Source organism: Stigmatopora nigra, chromosome 7 (genome assembly GCF_051989575.1).
Source record: "Stigmatopora nigra isolate UIUO_SnigA chromosome 7, RoL_Snig_1.1, whole genome shotgun sequence".
Lineage (NCBI taxonomy): Eukaryota > Metazoa > Chordata > Actinopteri > Syngnathiformes > Syngnathidae > Stigmatopora > Stigmatopora nigra.
Window position 1 is genome coordinate 1,274,065 of NC_135514.1, and position 22,037 is coordinate 1,296,101.

At 38.5% G+C, this 22,037-nt stretch overlaps 2 protein-coding genes across 4 annotated transcripts; one reads left to right on the top strand and one right to left on the bottom strand.

The window, feature by feature from the left end:
* Positions 1 to 52: 52 nt before the first annotated feature.
* On the bottom strand, positions 53 to 19,310 carry fam171a1 (family with sequence similarity 171 member A1). 2 transcript variants are annotated; one of them, XM_077721141.1, is made up of 10 exons: positions 19,138 to 19,310; positions 18,862 to 18,985; positions 13,334 to 13,561; positions 12,390 to 12,482; positions 9,331 to 9,489; positions 8,818 to 8,994; positions 4,513 to 4,629; positions 4,279 to 4,393; positions 3,651 to 3,768; positions 53 to 3,321 (listed from the first exon to the last, which is right to left on the bottom strand). In XM_077721141.1, the coding sequence occupies exons 2-10, from the start codon at positions 18,962 to 18,964 to the stop codon at positions 1,891 to 1,893; spliced, it is 2,541 nt and encodes an 846-aa protein (XP_077577267.1). In that variant the 5' UTR covers positions 18,965 to 18,985; positions 19,138 to 19,310; the 3' UTR covers positions 53 to 1,890. The 2 variants fall into 2 exon arrangements, with proteins under 2 accessions (XP_077577267.1, XP_077577266.1); XM_077721140.1 differs by having other exon boundaries at positions 18,862 to 19,310.
* Positions 6,917 to 21,716, top strand: LOC144199480 (SPRY domain-containing SOCS box protein 4). Of its 2 annotated transcripts, XM_077721142.1 has the most exons (4): positions 6,917 to 7,170; positions 10,031 to 10,095; positions 20,566 to 21,294; positions 21,367 to 21,716. In XM_077721142.1, the coding sequence occupies exons 2-4, from the start codon at positions 10,089 to 10,091 to the stop codon at positions 21,495 to 21,497; spliced, it is 867 nt and encodes a 288-aa protein (XP_077577268.1). In that variant the 5' UTR covers positions 6,917 to 7,170; positions 10,031 to 10,088; the 3' UTR covers positions 21,498 to 21,716. The 2 variants fall into 2 exon arrangements, with proteins under 2 accessions (XP_077577268.1, XP_077577269.1); XM_077721143.1 differs by lacking the exons at positions 6,917 to 7,170; positions 10,031 to 10,095 and adding an exon at positions 19,461 to 20,093.
* Positions 21,717 to 22,037: the final 321 nt, after the last annotated feature.

The following is a 22,037-nucleotide window of genomic DNA, read 5'->3' on the forward strand; positions in this document are numbered from 1 at the left end:
AGTGGAAAATGAGACCATGTCGGTAATTGGCTCTATCACAAACACACACCACTTTTGTTTCAATCTGTTTTATTTTGAATAACTTCAAATATATCATGTAAACGACCGATTGTACATGTACTGGAAACTGCTCAAATGTGCATGGTTGCTCAGAACACAGACTTGCATCAATTCAACCTGCTAAAGAAACAATACAACCAAAAATCTAATATGAATGTTATGACTATATGTACCAAGAGCGGATCTGATTATTTCCCAAGGCTCTCATATAGACCCGTCAGGTTATTAAAAATCAAGACAAAACATGCATCACACTGAAAAATATATTTTTGAAACAAATGTTCATCCTCACACACAAAGTAACCTGTTAACTTTACCAATTCCCCACTCAGCTGAAAACCAACGGAGTGCTTCTAGATGGCATTGCAGAATATTGCAAGTTACTGCATACTTTCGCTCGGGAACGATAACAAAGGCTGAGGTAGAGGAGAAAAGGCAAGACAAGGGCAAAACAAGGTGAGAAGTAAACATAGCAAACTGTTCTGGAATTCTGCATCATAAGAAAAGGCACTTGGAACATTAGGAACATGGGAAAATACTGCAAAGGGAAATTATTTTGGTTTCAGTTTAGGAAAGAAAAAAAAAAGCACATACGCTAAAAAATAAAAACAAGGACTTAGGCTCGTGGGGGGAAAAGCCCTTAAAATATTTGGAGTGGAGCAACCCTTAAGTGGAATAACTTAAAAGTTAACAATCAAAATATTAGTGTTAACAAAAGCATATCAAGCAGGTGTTTATATAAAAGCGATGCATAGCCTTTAAAAGCAATATTATCCCAGTCAGTGATTTAACTTGTACAAAAACCCTTCAAAGTATTACACAGTATACAGGTGCCATAACTAGTAGTGGTATTACATCCTTAGCTGGGTGGTCTGATTACACGACAGTGCAGATAATAGTTTTGTGTTTTTTTCAGTTCATGTGAAACATAGGTGAGAAGTTTCAGGCAAAAACACACATCCCTAGAACAGCAACACGAATAGCATAAATGCAAAATGACTACAACAGAAGTAGATTTATAACAGGAGCCCACTTCAAATGCTAAATTGATATTGCTTTACGACCATATCGGAATAAGACTATACTTCTAATAGCCTAACCCAGATATGTCACAAAGTGATTTCTATTAAATTGTATCTACAATTTTTAATCTGCTTCTCACAAATCCACTTCTGTTGTCGTCATTTTTTTGGCAAATTGCCTGACACTTATCGGCCATTGTACAAACACACTTGTGCAGAAACAAAATAAGCAATGGAAACACACAAGATAAGTTGTAGTGGTGCGTTTACTGCCAGTTGTCCGATGCCTAAAAGAGTTCCTGCAATCCTCCATTGGCTTGTACTATTCCAACAAAAGGCATCTATTTTGTTTTGTATACCAAAAAAAAAAGTCTCTCCAGAGTCCGTCAGGAAACGTGTGCATTCCGGTGTGCTGACACAGTTGCAAATATGTGTTTAGATTCTACATATATCAACAAAAAAAAGTTTATAAAAGTTCTGAGCGGTCCCTTCTTTCAATGGATAACAGTGCAGTAGTCCCAAAAAGTAGTGTTCCGGTCGGGTCTTTCCGATTAAATTCAGGTATTTGAATATCAAAGTGGATTGAGTCGGGATTGTATGGAAACAATGCACCCACGTTGAACTCCCGGTTAAAGAGCAAAACTGGGGACAAACAAAGTACAGAAATATTGACCTTGACACTCAAACGATTAGATGAATCCAAAACAGGTACACCTATATGCTGAAGTTTTGGTGAGTAAGGTCAGTCTTTGTCAGTGCTATAGAAAGGTTGAAGAGGCACATGAGTATCATGTGATCAACTGAGGATTTATTTCATGTTGAAGGATAACAGGGGTCTCTCCTCCCGCCTTTGCCAGGGGCTCTTTTTCTCCTCCTCCCCATCGTCGTGGGGCACGTCATTCTCGGGGGAGGTGGACAGCAGCGTACGATTGTTCCTGAGAGTCACGCCGTCCGGCGGCGTCAGCGGGAGAGGAGAAGCGGGCGACGAGGAGGGCAGAGACGGAGGCTCGGCGTGGATTTGGACCATCTCCGCTTCTCCCTTGATGGAAGACCGGGAGTCGTACTTGAGGGCATCCTCGCTTTCCGCCCTGTCCAGGTCGTCCACGTAGACCAACTGAGTGAAGGCTGTAGTCGGCATTGTGCTCTTGCAAAGCTTCTCCGTCTCTCGCTCCTCTTCTCGTCCCCTTCGACCCAATCGGGGCTCGTTCAGGTCCACGCCCGAATCCAAGCTGGCGTCGTTGGCACTCCCGTGCCTGCGCCCGCCGCTCGGCGGACCTCCCGCGCCGGTGGGATTGCCGTTGCAACCGGCCCGCTGTAAATCGATGTAGGAGTGTCGAATGTGAGCGTTGGAGCGGCCGTCCAAAGAGACGAACCAGGCTCGCGGATGCAGAAGGGGCTTCCCTCCCCTGAGCTTCATTAAAGTCTTTTCGGCCAGAAGCGTGTCTTCGCTGTTGATTTCCACCAGACCCGTTTCGCCCAGCGCCGACGGGATGGATGCCAGCTTCTCGCCGTCGTCCCGCTCGGCGGGACCCGGGACGCGGTCTCGGGGCGCTTGTCCCGAGGGCTGGGAGGCGTTGAGCTCGGCTTGGATGCTCTCCAATTCGCTCTGCTGGTCCGTCTGGAGTAGGAGCGCCTGACCCGAGAGCGGGTGCTCCCCGGGTAGGCGCATGTAGTGAGCGGGGATGACCAGAGTGGGGCGTGCTCTCGGGTAGGTTTCGCCGCCGCTCAGCAAGTCCACAGAGGCGCAACAGAGCAACTGACCCGGCCGGGTGAGGGAAGGCGGCCGCTCCAGGTGGTCGACGGAGCGGGAGAGAAGGTAATCGGGGGCTCTGCACTCGCCTCCTTCGCCTCTAGAGGGAGAACGTGGTGGGGACGTGGGGCATAGGACAACGCCGCTCAGTTGATGGTCGGATAATGGACCCATCTTGGCTGGTGATAGCCTGTCGGATACGTGGTTGCCTGACGAGCAGACGGAGGCGAAGGACTGACGATAGCCTCGGTCGGTTCCACCCGACTTTAGTTGCATGGTCTCTACGGATTGGTGGCAGTCTCTGCCGCGAGGCGTCAGGTTGCCGAGGGACGAGCCGTGCTGGCTGTTGCCCAGAGAAGAACGGCTGTGTTTGCTGTGCTGTATCAGGCTTCGGGCGACGGATTCGTCCGCATGTCCGTAAGAAGACGGTTTTAACATGGGCGTCGTCATGTCGGCCTCCGTTGCTGTTGAAACAAGCTCCAACTGTACCTGAGGGGAAACATTTTTTGAAATAAATAAATAAAATCATTCAAAATCATACAATGTATTGTCTAGTCAAGCGTAATGTGTGTGATAGTAATGCAAACAAATTGAAATGACAATTTAAAACATTTAACATCAAAGTGGGCAAGAAAAGTTTTTTTTTTTAAAATCCAGTTACAAAATGCTTTTCACTATATATAAGATAGATGAAGAATTATTTCCTGAATTTCTCAATTTGCCCGTTTCTTTGTCTGAGGCATTAGGTTGTGTGACCAATCTCTAATAATTAAAAAGTAAATTAAAAGTACTTTGTCATAAACTGAGCAGAGACCAACCTCATTGTTAATGAGGTTAAGGTGGGACATAGATGTGGCTTGATCTCTTTTGCCGGTGTCCAGACCGGAGGACATGGTGAGCTTACGGTGACAATTTCGGGGCTTCAAACAACGACGCCTGAGCAACACAAAAGAGGAATCCCTTTACATGAACAGATGCAGCAAAGAAGCAGTAAACATTTTTTACATAAATTTGTGACAAAAATTTGCCCATTTCAAGTAGATAACAAAAAAATAAGGCAAATCACTTATTACAGGAACAAACGTTTTTTTTTCTCGGTCATCTCGTCTTCTGAACCGCTTTATCCTCACTAGCGTCGTGGGATGTGCTGGAGCATATCCCAGCTGACTTCAGGCCTGAACCAGTGGCCAGCCAATTGCAGAGCATGCAGAGACGAACAACCATTCACGCTCACACTCACACTAGGGGCAATTTAGAGTGTCCAATCAGCCTACCAGGCATGTTTTTGGAATGTGGGAGGAAATCGGCGTACCCAGAGGATACCCACGCAGGCCCGGGGAGAACATGCAAACTCCACACAGATGGACTGACCTATATTCGAACCCAGGACCACTCATCCGCCAAAATATTCATGAGTATCATACATTGGCTCATAGTATAACACACCTGCAGTAGTATAGGAGGACGCAGAGCAAACACAGAAGAATGAGAGCCATGCCTCCGAGAATGGCCAAAAGAAACATAGTATGGTACATGTTGATGTCTTTGGCAACAAGCAGACCTGTTGGAGGGCAAATGGCAACCGTAAAATGAAGTGAAAATATTTTTTCAAAAAAACACGTTTTCCTGTTGAATTAAATATTTTGGGTCATATATGTGTCATACCAAAGCAAATCTCACCTGATTTGAGTGGTGACATGGCAGCCACCCAGTATCCCAGCTGTGGAGCAATGTAAGTGAGGATGAGTTGGTTTTCCACCCTTTGCACGTGACCCCAACTGCTCTTTATCCAGGAACCTGCACAAAGACGCATCATCATACTATTACTTCATATTCAACTGGAAGAGCATGCCACACCAAAACACTGATATAACGACAAATTATCTCATGTCATTTTCTGAACTGCTTTATCCTCACTATCGTCGTGGGGGTGCTGGAGCCTATCCCAGCTGACTTTGGGTCAGAGGCAGGGGACACCTTGAATTAGGGAACAGCCAATCACAGGGCACAAGGAGACAAACAACTAGTGGCGATTGAGAGTGTCCTATCAGCCTACCATGCATGTCTTTGGAATGTGTGAGGTACCCGGAGAAAACCCACCCAGGCCCAGGGAGAAGACGCAAACTCCACACAGGTGGACCGACCTGGATTTTAACCCCACATTATCCCAAATACACCCAGATAAAGAAATTTGTTCAAGAAACGATCATTGAAAGGCTGACTCGTGGCAGCATTTGTCCACTGGGGGACAGTGTATCACTAAAAGTCACATTGTCAGTTGCTTTGTCACAGTGACCTCACTTTCGTCAATGTATTTATATACAGTTCAGGCATGCTTTAGTGTAAATATAGCATAAATATTTGCCTAAAACAAATTTAAAACTGTGAAAATGCATTAACAATCTACATTAAGCACAAATATCAGGAAACTATTTGTTTCAACCAGTGAAGTCAGCATTCTAAATAAATAGTTCTCAATTTTTCTTACTCAAAATAGAAATAGTATATCAAAAAGCCAAAAATGGAATCCTCAACAGTGATATAAAGGGTTTACTGTACTCATAAGTCATGCTTTTCTAAAAAAAAATGTATGAACTGGATGTTTTTTTATTCCCTTATTACATATGTTAAGAACAACAATAAGTCTCAGAATGATTGTAAGGGGCTTTAAAAAAATTGTTATTTCATTTTGTGGTAATCTTATTGAGATATTTTGACTGAAATAAGCCCTTAAGCATTTTAAAATTGCAGTTTTGATATGCATGTGCACATGGCCAATTGGAACAATGTTAAAAATTCCTGTCTTGCACAAAGTTATTCTGTACCAACTGAAGTTTAGCACCAGTTTAGCAAGTTCCTAAAAACAGGATCTCTCCTTGACAAACAGGCCCACTACTACAACACCTAATCAAAGTCCAGCAAAGACATTTTTAAGGTTCATGCTGTTTGTTTGATGTTATTTTTAAGGCCACCTCGGGATCAAACGAAAATAAAAAAAATAATAATAAAGGGGGGGGGGGGTGGTGATACACCACGGGACATCAAGTCACAGCCACATAATATGTGGAGCCACACCAACAATGCAGAGAATCAGCAAGAAACATCACTTAATCTTATCTATTAGTTTGATTTCTACTACAGAATAAAAATTCATACCAAAGATCTGCCAAGTCACCATCACTGCTGAATTTCATTTTGTCAACACTGTTGTTTAGTAACTAAAAATGAAGTTTCTGCTTCCTCACCTTTACCATTACTAATCTTTTTGAGATTTAAAAGTTGATATAGGGCAAACAAAGGACTGATCTTCAAACAAAGGACTGATCTTCAATTCTTACATATGCAATTCTAGGAAAACGTTTTTTCTCAGGAATTTACAACAAATATTTTTTGCTGCATTTGCATTGTATCAATCCACATTATGGACAGTACACATGCGAGTGGTTCCTCAGATAGGAAACATTCACATGCAACTTCCTATGGATGTCAAGGACAAAATTGGAAACATATTCCATGTTTGTGGGCATTATCCCATATTAAAGCGCTTACTAATCTTTAGGGAGAAATTAAACCAAAGAGGACAGACCAAAATAAACAAGATGGCTAATGGGGGAAACACTACTAACAGGAAACAACAGAGGACAAATGGAGGTAGAGATAAGAGCGACAAAGAAAGGGGATAGACCGACTGTGTGACTCAGCACCTCCAGCAACACAGACACACACGCACATACCAATCACTGCCTCACGTGACCTCCCCACATTCGCTCTGATTCTGTCTGAATCATTTCAACCAGGGAATCACTGCACGTTTCACTTGAATAATATAAAAAAATGATATAAGCAGGCTTCCTTTCAACACATAGCAAGCAAAGTGCATGCTTGCTTGATCTATTCATATATATACAACCTTTTAACCGACTCATATATATTCCCTCAACAGTCTAAAACATTTGTGCCTACTTGATGTCCTCATTTGAACCCGCGCATTACCACAAAGAAGCGCATAGTTGCTCAGCAAAATTTAATCAGGTGTCAAGTGACTGTAGTGTTGTTATTTATTTACTGTGGTTGCTAGGGAACAAGGGATGGAGCTAGCAGAAGGGTCTTGGGATGGCTTCTGCTGTGGAAATACTGTGGCCATATGCGGAGGCTACAAATGTGCATGTGTTCCTTTCCTTTTGAACAAAGCGCCTTTTGAAGTGTTGGATCTTTGATCAAAACGCTGTAAAATAATCAGAATGACGATAAAGCCAAGAACAGTTTGTTATTGTTGTCTCACAACTGTATTGGAACAAAGCAAACTCTAATATCAAGACGCCACTGTATTTCAAAAAGGTTATGTCTCTTAATTAAAGATGTGATGTCCTATTTAACTATTGATGTAGATACTTTTTTTCCTCACAAGGGAAAAAACTGGTAGAAACTAATTGTCTGTTCACAGCAACTGCTGAGAAAATGAATGGACCCAAAAATCTAAAGGAATAAATAAAATAACATTGACTAGTTCTTCTGCTTCCAAAAATGTCAATAAAACAGAAAAATATACTGTATTTCCATTTTTTTTTAAAAAGAATAAAAATAAGGGAATGTATATATATGTTTTTAATGTATTAAAATATAAAGAGAATTCCAGTGTCTTAAGAAGGTTTTAAAAAAAGAATGGGATTCCACCAAGGGAAACCAAAAGTATGATGTGGTTAGTGACAAAAATGAGATTGACACTCATTTTAGATGAATTCCAGTATGGAATTTCATGGCATGTTGTTAATGTGTTCCCAGCAAGGGATGAATCAACTCCTTTATTTTCCTGGTAATTTTATCTGCTGTTGTGTGCATCCCTTTTTATGTACTGGTAGCCATGTGACTTAGCTGTTCCATATTTTGTATGCAAGATTTCTATGTTATTGCTTTTTTTGTGCTTCCAACTGAATTTTCACTAGACATGACTTGACACAACACTCATAATAAATGACTCCTACTTCCCATCTGCAGCTGCGAATGGCCACTATTTGCCTAAGTGCACTGTGCATACACTGGACCATAATATGGACGCTGTATCTTTTGTAGATTAGTATAATGTTCTACTACGGCAGCTGTGCGAGCTGTTGTGTTACCAAGCTTTGGTTTAGCATTGCAGACATGTCAGACAAAAGACTTAGATAAAAGAATTAGGCACACTACCAAATGAATGGGGTAATGTCATACATGAGGCCCACCTGATTATAAGGTGCATTAATGCAGTAATATATGGCATTTACATTAGATTAGATATTTATTTGTATTTGTAAAATTATGTTTTAGTTATATATATATATATATATATATATATATATATATATATATATATATATATATATATATATATATATATATATATATATATATATATATATATATATATATATATATATATATATATATATATATATATATATATATATATATATATATATATATATATATATATGTACATATATATATGTACATGTACATACATATATATACATATATATATACATATATATACATATACATGTACATGTATATGTATATATATATATGTATATATATGTATATATATATGTATATATATGTATATATATATATATATATATATATATATATATATATATATATATATCTGTATATATATATATATATATATATATCTGTATATATATATATATATATATATATATATATATATATATATATATATATATATATATATATATATATATATATATATAATATTTTATATACCTGTGTCTTAGTCATATACGGCCTACACAATAATATCTTCCTAAATTTTAAGAACTATTTTACGGTAGATTATTTTCTAACAAAACTGCAAGACTACATTGCAGTGGTTTCAGGGCGGATGAAGCTATTTATTACTGAAAAATCCATACGAGACATTCCAAACTTGTGTTTGATAGAGCAGAAAGCTTCCCTAGCTGAGTGTTTTTTGTCTGTACATACCCAAACGTGGGTCAAATCTCCAAGCTGGGATGTGATCATTTTCCTTTAGGTCATTGTCTGCAGGCAAGGGGACGGAGACTGTGATCGGTTCATTTACTTGCAGCTCAACTCCGTCGCTGGCGAATAGATGGACTGACAGGGCAACCACAGGCGTCAGTTCCAGTGGTCTCTCAGATCCTGGACAGGGAGAGTGAGGTGGGGGGTTTGCAAAATAAAGTATTGGAGATAAAGGAGAGATGTCAGAAGGGGTAAGACAGACAGGAAAGAAAACAAGGGAAGGGCAGGAAGAAAGGCGAAAAGTGGAGTTGGCTAAGAGGAAAGGGGGTCTTTGAGGGCTATTGAAGCCAAGAATTAAAAATCCCACACACACTCTTTTCACACTTAATGGGTCTTTCTTATGTGCCCTTTCTCCCCTATTTTCCATATTTTTCACACTCAATCGCACTCCCAAACAGCAGATCACAGCGCTTTTTTCATTCTTTCTTTTTGATATTCTTTGCCTTTTGGACTTACCTGTGCCATTGTTGACAGAGACCTGCAGGTAAGGAAAGTGCTGGATGTGCGAGGAGGAATCCGCCACTGTGAGCAGTGCATTCACGTTGGCGTAGGAAGTGTTGACAGGAAGAGTCAAGGCGCGGCGTGGGAAGTGAATACTAGGCTGGTGCTTAAAACCTGCATTGAGGGATACAGACACACACTTGTTGGGGGGTGCAAATGGAGCAATCTTATTTCGAAGAAAGAGGTCTGTAGTGGTTCCTTAAATAGCAAAGCACAATTTATCGTTACACTAAATTAAACATTGTTAATGGGGTTGACTATGTCTATTCTACTGTAGAACATCATTCAGGACTGGCAGTGAATACTGTTTCATTTCCATTCAAAGAATCAGACATATTGCCAGCACTCGAGTCAAAATAAATTAAAGATATATATAGTACATATACAGTATAAATAACCTTTATACACCACACTATACAGTATGCAATATACTTTATTACTGTATATAACTGTATTCAATACAAATTCAATATATTGTGTTCCTTTTAGTTATACACGAAAAATATATTTTATTATGGCACACTGAACTGTTAGCAAACAACAATTGAGAGTATTTTTTTAGGTCATTATCTTGCTCTGATCACTTGCACAGAATTTTTCTGTTCTTCAGCTTTCTCTGTTGTAACTCCCTCTTAATGGGTACTTTTTATCATAGGGGAAAAAACAAGAACAAGGTCTGACTTTCTGCCAATCAAGACCAGACATGCTACGCCATGGAGGGTGAGTGATAGGCTAAAGGGGCATTTTTACCAGAGGGACCACTTGACTGCGTCATCTGGATGCCAATCAAAATATGAATCCACAACAAGGAAGGAAAGAAGGATGAATGACCATGTTTTTCCATCTAGTGGATGTATAATATAATCCCTTACTACTACTACAACTACTACTACTACTACTACAACAACAACTACTACTACTACTACAACAAAAACTACTACTACAACAACTACTACTACAACAACTACTACAACAAAAACTACTACTACTACAACTCCTTCTATTGGATGTGTAACATAATCCCCTGCTACTACTACTACTACAGCTCTATCTAGTGGATGCATAACATAATCCCATACTATTACTTCTACTACTATTAGTACTACTACTTCTACTACTACTATTAGTACTACTTCTTCTACTACTACTATTAGTACTACTTCTTCTACTACTACTATTAGTACTACTTCTTCTACTACTACTATTAGTACTACTTCTTCTACTACTACTATTAGTACTACTTCTTCTACTACTACTATTAGTACTACTTCTTCTACTACTACTATTAGTACTACTTCTTCTACTACTACTATTAGTACTACTACTTCTACTACTACTACCACCACCACTACCACTACCACCACCATTACTACTACTGCCTCTTATAATCCGGTGCTCCTTATATATGAAACACATTATAAGGCCATTCCTTGAATGTGCATCTTATCCTCCGGTAAGCCTTATAGCACAGAAAATGCGGTATGTCAATATTAGATAGCATAATAGGTGTGTCTTTAAACTATTACTAATTTGCTTATCAGTATTCTGGAACAGCTGTGTTGAATTTTATAACTGAATTGTAGAGTACTGTATTAGTATATAGGTAATATGTATGAATGTGTTTCTAAATGTCATTAGGCCTTGCTAACTCCAACTATTGTCCTGCTGCAATTCTTGGTGCCTGGCATTTATTTAGCATATATCAATAAAGTTCCATAAATAGAAGGTGTAACACTACACTGGTGGCTGGCTTGGCAAAGTGATATCATTGTGGTCCAACAGAACATTCCCGAGGCGTGAGCACACACATCCAGCTGTGCAAGAGGGTTCGTATAGTTGACGTGCTAATTCTGTCTTGCACATTTCAAATAACATGCAACAATAAGGCTAAAGATAACGGTAAGCGCTGAGGTTGCAATCTTTGCCCTGGTTTGTTTCAAAGGAAACAACCTCATTTCTGTTCATTGTATGCCCCTTCCGAAACTACTCTTGCCCCCCTCCTACAGATTTCTCTCACCTCATGTTCTTCCTTCTGTTGGACACTTTTACCCATCCCCCCGTTTTTTCAAAATGCTCCACCCATATCCCCACTTTCCAGCACAGATTGGATCATCTTCCCCCTCCATTTCATTCTTCTTCCCCCCTCCGTGCCACACGCCACGGTTTATCTCTCCCCAGGGCCAGCCTCATTGAGACAAACATTTAGAAGTGTGCCAGACCGGGCATAAACTACCCTGCGGCAACAGTTTACATGTGAATGGTGTCTGTATATTTATTGTTAGTCTGTGGACCGCATACTTTAAACGACTCCCTAGTTGAGTCCAAGAACACAAAGACTCAGCAAACAAAAGACTAACTAATAACTAAATGGATTTTGTCTGATTGAAAAAAGCTCCATTTAATACAATCACACTTGTTCAAAGAGGTTGAGTAACAATGGCATTATCTCAATTCATTTTTACAGGGGACTTTAAAATTATTGAACAAAAGAGGCCTATGCTAACAAAAGCAAAAAAACAAATGCAATGTTATAGCATTTTTAAAGCACAGAGTATTTTATTATTCCCAAAGGACAGTTTCTACACTTTTTTTGTTCAGTGAACTTCTAAAGACACCCACTTGCTAGTATTACCCATTCCTTGTATTGTTAAGTGTTGTTATTTTTTTCTTTAGTTCATTTATTATTGACTTTGATGTACACTTTTTAGAAAACAGATTTACCTTCAAACCTACTTATGAGTGACCCTAGGTACGAATTTTTCAGGTTACGAAATGTTTAATATGCAAATGAGTGACTGACTCAAGATACATAAAAATCCAAGTTACAAAATCCACCAAAAATGTGACCGCATTTCCTTATCCGTTATCTTATTTTGTACCTCAAGACACCGCTGTGCATGCACATATTTGTTGAGCGTAGTGGCCTAATTTAGCAAAAGTACTGAAAGATATTTTATCCGCATTCAAAAAGACAAATTAGTACAAAAAAAAAAGGAAAGAGGCACTGCATTTACCTTGGAAATCTGACACAATCTCCACAAAATCTTCATAGACCGTCAGAGTAGCGGCTCTTTCAGGCAGGAGATATAAGCTAATGGAGGAAAACACTGGAAAACAAACAACAAGTGTACAAAGAGGTGCATTAACTGCACTGATTCAAAGCTATATGGAAACAATCTTAAATCTATCCGACTATAACTGACTGTTTACTACTATAAGGCATAACACTTGATTAAACCATTTTATACATTTTTAATAACAGTTGTTTCCCATTGGCGGCACACAGGACATAAGACTGACGCGGCAGTCTGCACTTCTTTCGTTACTCTCCCTTCCTGCCTTTCACTCCTCCATTGTCCCGAACTAGTAAGCGTGATAATCCAATTGGCCGGCGTTGTCGTTGGCTTACAATAACCACGCTTGCAACCACCCACGGCTGCTTCTTTGTCAGTGATGCGCTGTGGTTGATTTGGGAGATGAGCGTGCCGGCGTGTTTATGAAAGGGAGGCTAAAGCAGCCTACCCCCCGGCTGTCTTTAGGCAGGGAGTTTAATAAATTAGTAATGGAGCGGGCCACTCATTAGCTCACACACCTGGCATGAACCCACATACAGTGGTACCTCGAGATAAGAGCTTAATGCATCCAAAAATAAGTTTAATCTAACCTTACACTAAACTTAAACCTAATTTTGTTTTACATTTTTATACATTTCTTCTCGCAAGGCTCCGCCCAGTGCTCGCAGAAACATTATATGAGGGAGTTAAGGGGAAAGAGACAGTGCCCATGATGTTCTTATGAGCAGCCTCTCACGTTCGCTTTTAGCTCGTTTATCAAAATTTGTCTCGTATCGCAAGATAAATATTTGCCCAAAATTTTACTCTTATGTCAAGGCACCACTGTTTTCTGCATGAACAAAATGTAGAGCAAGGGACTCACGTATAGTTAATGAGAAACATACCGGGGAGTCGGGACGGCGTCCACGGCACAGAGTTTGGCACATATCCGGGTTTGGTCGCGGTGATGACCAGTGGAGTCCCCAGCCGGAATGGGAAACGCAGGTAAGTGTTGCCGTCAGCCTGTGTGGTTTCCGTGGTTGCCAATGTGTGGTTAGCAAAAAGCTGTATGGATACGCCAGTCAAAGGTTGTTGAGTGCTGGCATCACTCAGGTGGACTTTCAAGGTGACTTCTGTCAAGACAAACAAATGACAATGATGTTTGTGTGCTATAAATTATCGAAAGTTAACAATTCACGAACATGCACATTCTGTATAAAATTGAGGTCTGCGAGAAAATAGAAAGTTTACCGGTCCACAGTGAGAAAAAGGTTGGGGACCGTTGTCTTAAACTATTTGTTATTTTGACCTTTGGCACGGGTTTACAGAGAACGGATTCCACATCTCACCATGGTGAAAACTTCCTGGACCAAGTCAACTTCCCCACACAAACAATAGCCCATTTCCCTTAATCGAAAAATGAACACAGCATAAAAAATACCTAAAAAAATGTGTGAAATTTCAAATAATTCTTAATAACACACCCTTGAGACTAAAAAGCAGTTTCTTTTGAGTTAATGAGCAGAGATGGGTCTGGCTGTAAAGAGGAGGATTATTGTATTGACCTTACTGATTTTTTTAATTATTATTTTTGCAGCATTATATAAAGAGAGGGATAAGCAACATGGCTCCCAGGGTAAACTTACCAAGTCCCATGGACCTCATGAGTAACAAGTAGGTTCTAAAAATAGCTCAAATCATGGGACAAAATGATTTTTAAAATGTTTGTTTAGAAATGTATTTCAACTTAAGATAGATCACTTTTAATAAACCTTCAATTGAAATTGTATATGTTAAGTGAAGCCGATGATTTAAGTAAAATATGCTTTCTAGCCTTAATAATTCTCATAATATTAAGAGTAGGAATTTTTCCTCACCACAAACATTGACTTTTTTTCCCATCAGAAAAATCTGAAAAATATATTACGATTTGAAAAATCTTTACATTTACACTAGTCTTAAAGCTGCACAGACCAGGACACACTTGTAATCACTTTGGAAGTTTAGGGTTTGTATGATCAGTAGCTGCCGAGTGAACCATGCTAACCTTTCAATTTAGGCTGAGAGGTTTTTCCACTCTATGGGCCCAAACATGCTCACCTCCCCCATCCTAAAACGTAACTTAATTTTGTCTGTTTCTTGTGAGCTCACCTTCAGCAGCACATAAACTTTGGATAAACACTTCTCCCCCACTCCAAGATCCCACGGTCGACCAGTTACCACTCTAACAATATAGTAGGAGTTCAACCCAAGTGCACACTGCACCTAAAAACAGAGCTGCTGCTTTAAATTAGACATTTGTTCAAATAAAATTATATGGTGTTAAACTCAGGTTACGGCAATAACGTCAATTCGATTTTGTGCGGGCCAGACTATTTTAGATATAATATATAGATTTTTTTTTTAATGGATTAAAGGAACTGGATCAAAAGCCCTAAATATTCTGTTTTTTTAATAGTTCCAAAAGAATGTTTATCTGAGCTTTTTTTCCTTTGTAAGGGAAAACATCTTTTAATATTATGTTTTGCCTTTCAAAAGGAAACAATACATTTCTTATTATGTTCGATAATAAAGTGGAAAATTCAAATTTTATATATTCATTTTAGATTTTACAAAATGCTTTTTGAATTAAAATCAAAAGAAAAATTGAATTGAAATTGATTTAAAAGGGGGAAAATCAGGAAATATAATCTATAGTCTTCATTCGAATTCGATCCCAAAACAGAAAGTCAGCACTCATGATTTACTTTCTTGGGCCACAAAAAAATGATGCGGCGGGCCAGATTTGGCCCCCGGGCCGCGACTTTGACACACCAATGGCAAAATTGCATGACAACTCACGAATGGCGGAAAGATTATCTCCTCGTGTCCACTTTTTGACCTTTCACTACATTCTTTACTTCATCATGTATGCTATGCAAGCAAGACAGAGGCTTGGAAGAGCACATAAAGAATGCTGGAAAGTCCAAAAGTGCACCTCAACTTGGTGCACGCCAAGACCTCACTTCCTGTTCCACTCTCATGGATCTGTTGTTAGGGGTACCAGCTGCGTTGACTTTAAAAAAAAACACTCCCCTGGGAGAGCCCAGAATGACAGGCAAGAACTCACAAATGCAGCAGACCCCTCCCAGCTCTCATCCAATAAATCAGCAGCAGGCTGACATCATTGTTAAACAAGCTAAGCGTCTCTCTCCTCTGGACTCCGTCCGTCATGGGTGCGACAGGAAGCCTGAAGAAGAACTACAAAGTGTACACACCTTCACCACTCCATATCAATGGTGATTTTACCAAAAGACAGAAGATCGGCTAATTATCACAAGTGAACGGTCGCTAAACAATGCAATGATGTTACAACAATTGTAAATAAATATTTTTTTAAAGAAACGTACACACAAACACTGGTGTCTACTCATTTTCTTTTTATTGTACCCCATATAGCAGTTTGTCATTTATGGCCTTTTTGAAGGAGACTAGACAACATTTTAGTATTCAAACACAGAGCAGATTATATACAGGTAATATAAACACTAAAAACTGGACTACACCCCCAATGAGTTTGCTATGACTGTGCAAGATGAAGCAAAAGGAAATTATTTTTAAATATTCTTAACATTTACCAGCTAGTTGTCCACGTCACATATCTCGGAATCAATCCATTTATGTATGTTTTTCTCAGGATGGGACTAATGTCAGGTGTTGCCCCAGTTATTTTACCTCATTGGGATTAAAAGAAAGGGTATAATCAATGGTTGATCCCATTAACACAGCAGGGAAGAGGATGCCGATGTTACATCATCAAGACAGAAGATTAACTCAAACTTAACTCCGGCAACATGGACATATTCCCAGTATTTTATCAATTAAATAGAACAACCCACTCTGATCCTTGACCATAGTACTCAGGTTACCTGGAAAAATTCTCAGCCCAACTGCTAGCCACCAACGTTAAAATCTTGACAGCACATTTCAATTAATTACTCTCTTTCTAGTAATAATTCAACAAGTTTCTGAAAAAGTTGTCTGCATCCTCATTATCCCTTCAAGGTGGAATAAAAACCTCTCGATAAATGATTGAATAGAGGGGCTTCATACTCTACCCTTTGGTTAAATGCACACAAAAACAAAAATAATTTTAAAAGATCTCTGGATGCTGATACAAGAAGGGATTGCTCCACATTTTAGCATTACCATCTTCTACTAATACTACTAATATTGTTATAGCAACACTGTACTTCATAATGTTTGGTTGGTATAATGTAATTATGTCCTGTTTGTAAATATGACAAGATGAGTTTTGCACTGAAGCTTGAAGGACATTATGAATCTAATTAAAATGTCTCTGGGGAGTTACAATAGGATATTTGTAAAATATATAACCTCTACTAGGTTGTGAACATGACAATGACCTAAATATTCAGTGAATACAACTAAATAATGAGTTAGATTTATTAAATTAAATAATCAAATAAAAATAATTATAATTACACTCATGTTAATAATAATACTAATAATCATCATCATCATTCCTACTTTATTATTGGAACAATTTAAATTATTTTTTTCTGGCAAGGGAATTGATGGATACATTGAAGACAGTATTATTGGAGAAAACATGGTGGTGGGTGGGTGGTGAGCAAAATCTACTTCACAATTCTCAAATTGGGCTCTAATACTTTGGCATTGGTCACAAGACTGCAAAAAAAGGAGAGTAGAAATTGAACTTGCACCTATTTACAAAATGAGCCAATATTGGCATCTACTAATATTAGTGTCTGGTTAGTGCTTCAGATTGCAATACACCAGGAAATCATCTTGTGTTGTTACCATTTCAGAACATTTAATGTCATTAAGCAATTACTATATAGAAAATGAACTGCATGTACAAGTAGTTTAAAAATGGGAAAATATTTCTAATCATTCTGCTGTTACTAAAGTTAAAGCTTTTCAAAACCTACTAATCCAAATTATCCCAATGTTTCTTTTTAAATATAACATATAATATATATATATATATATATATATATATATATATATATATATATATATATATATATATATATATATATATATATATATATATATATATATATATATATATATATATATATATATATATATATATATATATATATATATATATATATATATATATATATATATATATATATATATATATATATATATATTATATATAATTTTTTAATGAATGAATAGTATTATCATAATTTTTATATCAGTATAACTCAATCATTAGCTGCCCTTTGATGCACAACCACATCATCCTATCGACTGTAATTCAATACTTCACTGTCCTCTGGTTCCAAAGCGACTTCTACTTGTTTTTCCCCCAGTGTATGTGGCAATGCCTTCAGTCAATGGTTTTCAACTTGGACGAATGTTACAAATTGCTGAGGATTTGACTCTATGACTGTCATAATCTAAGCTATCTTTTTGTCATTGCACTCATATAGGAAAATCCTGTCATTCAGCTACTATAAGCAGTCCTTGGGCCCCAAAGGATGGGGTTCAGGACCCAAATTCAGTCGCAGAACTGCAAAATTGTGAGTCAACAAACTAAGGCACCCACAGTGTTGCTAACCAGGATTTGAACAGGCTGATATTTCTCAGCAAATGTGTCATTTAAATAACCTTTGCATATTCGTTCATTCATTTTCTGAACCACTTTATCCTCACAAGTGTCACAGGGGTTCTGGACCCAATCCCAGCAGATATTCGAGCATGAGGCAGGGGACAACACCCTGAATCGGTGGCCAGCGGATCGCAGAACATTTGCATAATGAGCACCAATTTTCACCAATTTTGTGTCAAACATTTACCCATAAATTCACACATATCATAAACATATAGCAATATGACAACTCACTCCTAAGAAATCTAGTGTAAATGCAGGTTTCTGCACCAGCAAGACCAGTATCAAAACACAACAAATCCAGCTATTTTTCTGGATTAGTTGCGTTTTGATGCTGGTTTTGCTGACTGCGAATCCAGTATGGTCTGTATTTCTTGGTACTGAATAGACTTCTACATGAACAATATAAAGATTTAACATAAAATATGACTTGCTTTAGATCATGAAATGCACAGCAGAGCACCCCCCCCCCCCCCCTTTCTCAGCTCTGGACAATAAGACTGCACTGTAGGTAACTGTCTCTTAAAAACAGATTAATAGGAAAAAAACGGGACTGGTTCAAAGGATGTTAGGAAAACAACTTTTAAAGAATGAACACAAAGCTAAACACTAATCAAGTTTTCCCAGCCTATAGTTAGCATGGCTATCATTAGGCTAGCTAAGTTTAAGTTCCATCAGCATCCCGCCCGGCTAGCAGTACCACTAGCCGCCGAAAAAACTACAAATTATCAATCTGCAGACAAGTCAAAGTGGGCCAAAATACTCGGCTCGTGGCTTTAATACCTTCATCTGACGTTTTGCAGGATCCTTGTGAAACGAGCAATCCTATAAGGAAGATTACTAGCATAGCGGTCCAACTCCCTTTCCATACCACAGCTCGCATCATTGCAGATGAGGGTATCAGCAGCTAAAAAAAAAAGAAGCAAAGTAGCTCGCCGAATCTTTTTTGGCTTTGAGCAACTTAATAAGCGTAAACATTAGTTTGTACTCCAAATTGGTACATGTAAGCGGCAGCTCTCCATGTTGTGCAGCTTGAGCATGCCCTAATTAAAGCCGTACGTTTCTTGTCTCCCGTGGTGCATCCACAGCAGCCCCCTTTTCCCTGCTTTCTTTTTCTTTTTTATCGGCGAGGCAGGGTCAAAGAGGGAGGTAGCTCTACCCCCAGAAAGTCATCCACATGCCCGATAAACAGCACCAACAGGCGGCCAAATCTACGCGAGGCATCGCTAACATTTAAGGAACAATGGTGCCCTCTAGTGGTTAAACAATGACTCTCATAATTTTTGCAGTGGAGATGTTTGAATATGGGGTTCTCAAATTCGTTAATTTGGGAAATTATTTCGTCTGGATTTTTTTATTTACACGAAAACACTATTTCAACCAAGGTGGGCTGACTTTTACAGCTACTGCAGTTAAAACAGGAGAAAAATATTATAAAATAAGACATATTTTGGACACTCATAATGTAAATGACTGTTGTGTGAATATGTATGTGTTTAGCCTATTACAAGGCAATACTATTTCTTAATTAAACGTTAATATTGACATTTAGCATCACTAAAGTCAACATTGAGGGATAAATACGACCTTTGCGCATGCGCATGACTAGAGTAAAAATGAGCCGTTTTGGTTTCTATTTTGTCTTTCTCGTTTTGTTAGTCAAAAGCCCGAATTTGCTTCTCTTTTTATGTTTCGCTATTTATGTTTACGTCCATTATAGAACGCGCTAAAACTCTACAAATCTAAAAGCACAACCAGCTCGTGTTAATATAATTTAAATGTATTTGACTCTCGACTCCTCGCGACCCTTGTGAGGATAAGCGGTTCAGAAAATGAATGATAGACTAACGACTGTTAAAAAAAAAGGATTTCTGTCAGGGATATTTGTCTTTGCGTAACTCGGTGTCAGATATTGCAATCGTTGGGGGAGTGAATACCCACGATAGATGCGATAAGAGGCTTTTTAAGCGGACGCAACTGTCTGCACTGCTGTCAGACTAAAGACTCCATCACAAGTAAGATCCTAAAAAGATTTTTTCTCATTCATTTGTCCTGTGAGGATTTTTAATTTTTATTTATTACTTATTATTATTATTATTATTATTATTATTTATTGATTGATTATGTGTTCGTTTTTTGTTGTTATTTGTGCACGTCCCTACTTTATTAACCTAATTTATGTTAACTATATTTATTATGTTGACGCTACTTATTTCTTGATGATTTATTTATTAATTATTGTTGTTAATGTGCACTTTGTGGTGAGGTTTTACATCACATTATACTTATATGAAGACAATTAAAAAAACATTCAATTCAATTCTATATATATATATATATATATATATATATATATATATATATATATATATATATATATATATATATATATATATATATATATATATATATATATATATATACTTTTTTTTTTTTTTTTTTTTTTTTTTTTTTCAACAATAAAAACTTTGTTGTGTCCCCCAACAGATCAGTTAATACCAATGGGACTTTCGCTATCCACGTGGCTGCACGGCAGGACAAAAAAGCCTTTGCCTTCCCTCTCTTGTTTCAGTTCTCTGGCCGTCCCCATGTCCTCTCGCCTCAAGATCATTTTAAACAACTCTCCAATTCGTCCAGGACACAGTTGCTCGCGTTGGAGCTCAGTTCACTGCTCCCCTCACTTCCTTTTGTCTGCTAACAGAGAGGAAGCAACTCGTTTACCCGTGGATTTGAGCAGCGACGGGGTAAGGGCAGAAAAGGGGATTAAAGCCGGACTTCACGTATGGGAGGTGATATGGAACCCCAAGGAGAGAGGCAGTCATGCAGTCTTGGGATTCTCCAGGCAAAACTGTCCTCTGCAGGCCCCAGGATACAATGCACTGCTGGGGTCAGATTCCCAGTCTTGGGGATGGGAACTCCAAAGCAATCATCTCTGGCATAATGGACAAAGTCAAGGAACATACCCAGAAAAGAGTTGGAAATATTACAGTAAAGAAGTCACGTCAAGCAGAGATACGCCAAATATACCGCTTACCATCCCTGAGTGCACCCTCATGGTCTTGGATGCAGACGCAGGTACTATTGGATTCGTGGTCGACGGTCACTTTCTGGGTGTCGCCTTCAAAGACCTCCCCCGCGGCGTGGAGCTGTTCCCAGCAGTGAGCAGCGTAAGGGGAGGAGCCTGCATACGACTACGATACCTGAACGGAGCCATTTGTGAGTGCTTTTTGTTGGTGGATTTTTGGACTGTCATAATTAATATATTTTGTTATTTCGTTGTCTTTTCAGCTGAACCCCCAGCCTTGATGGCTCTGTGTGGACTCATTATACGCCATCATGTAGGCCTGCAAAGGCAAAACCACATGGACAAGCTGTGTCTCCCACCAACTCTGCAGCACTACCTTCTTTCCCGTCAATAGTTTACATTTTCCTTATACTTTTACAACACTGGACATTATTATTTATGCTTTTTTTGTGAATAATGGTTTGACTTCTGTGGGTAGGAAACAATCCATTCCCATTTATGATGGTTCTGTTTGTTTTTATACTTCATACCGAATAAATGAAACCCAAACGTTGCAATATTTTGTCACTGCCTGAACTGTTATATTTTGATATGTCCTAAAAGAGGAATCAGAAAAATGTACAAGGCATAACAATAAATCTGTTTGTTAACCCAAAAAGTTGCTGTGTCATTTGCCATATCACTGACACTTTTGACTTTTATAATAATGTTTTAAAACAGAGATTATAATTTAAAGTACTAACTTAAAATGTCACTTGGGCGACTAAACCAACTGTGTTCTAATGAATAACAGTGTATATACTATAATTGCAAATTGGGGATTTTAAACAAACTGCAACATTTTATTTTTGACACATTCTAAAACAAATGTGATTTGAAATATAACCTGATTAATGACAATTCCCACTTCTGTTATTGTTAATTTAACAGGAAA

Bases quoted from the DNA above. Each gene is read 5' to 3' on its own strand.
- LOC144199480 (XM_077721142.1), top strand. The intron at 21,295-21,366 runs GTGAGTGCTTTT...TTGTCTTTTCAG, and splicing joins ATACCTGAACGGAGCCATTT to CTGAACCCCCAGCCTTGATG.
- fam171a1 (XM_077721141.1), bottom strand. From the start codon at position 18,964: ATGATGCGAGCTGTGGTATGGAAAGGGAGTTGGACCGCTATGCTAGTA. The intron at 12,483-13,333 runs GTATGTTTCTCA...TTTGTTTTCCAG, and splicing joins GACGCCGTCCCGACTCCCCG to TGTTTTCCTCCATTAGCTTA. The intron at 8,995-9,330 runs GTAAGTCCAAAA...CTCCCTGTCCAG, and splicing joins CTCTGTCAACAATGGCACAG to GATCTGAGAGACCACTGGAA.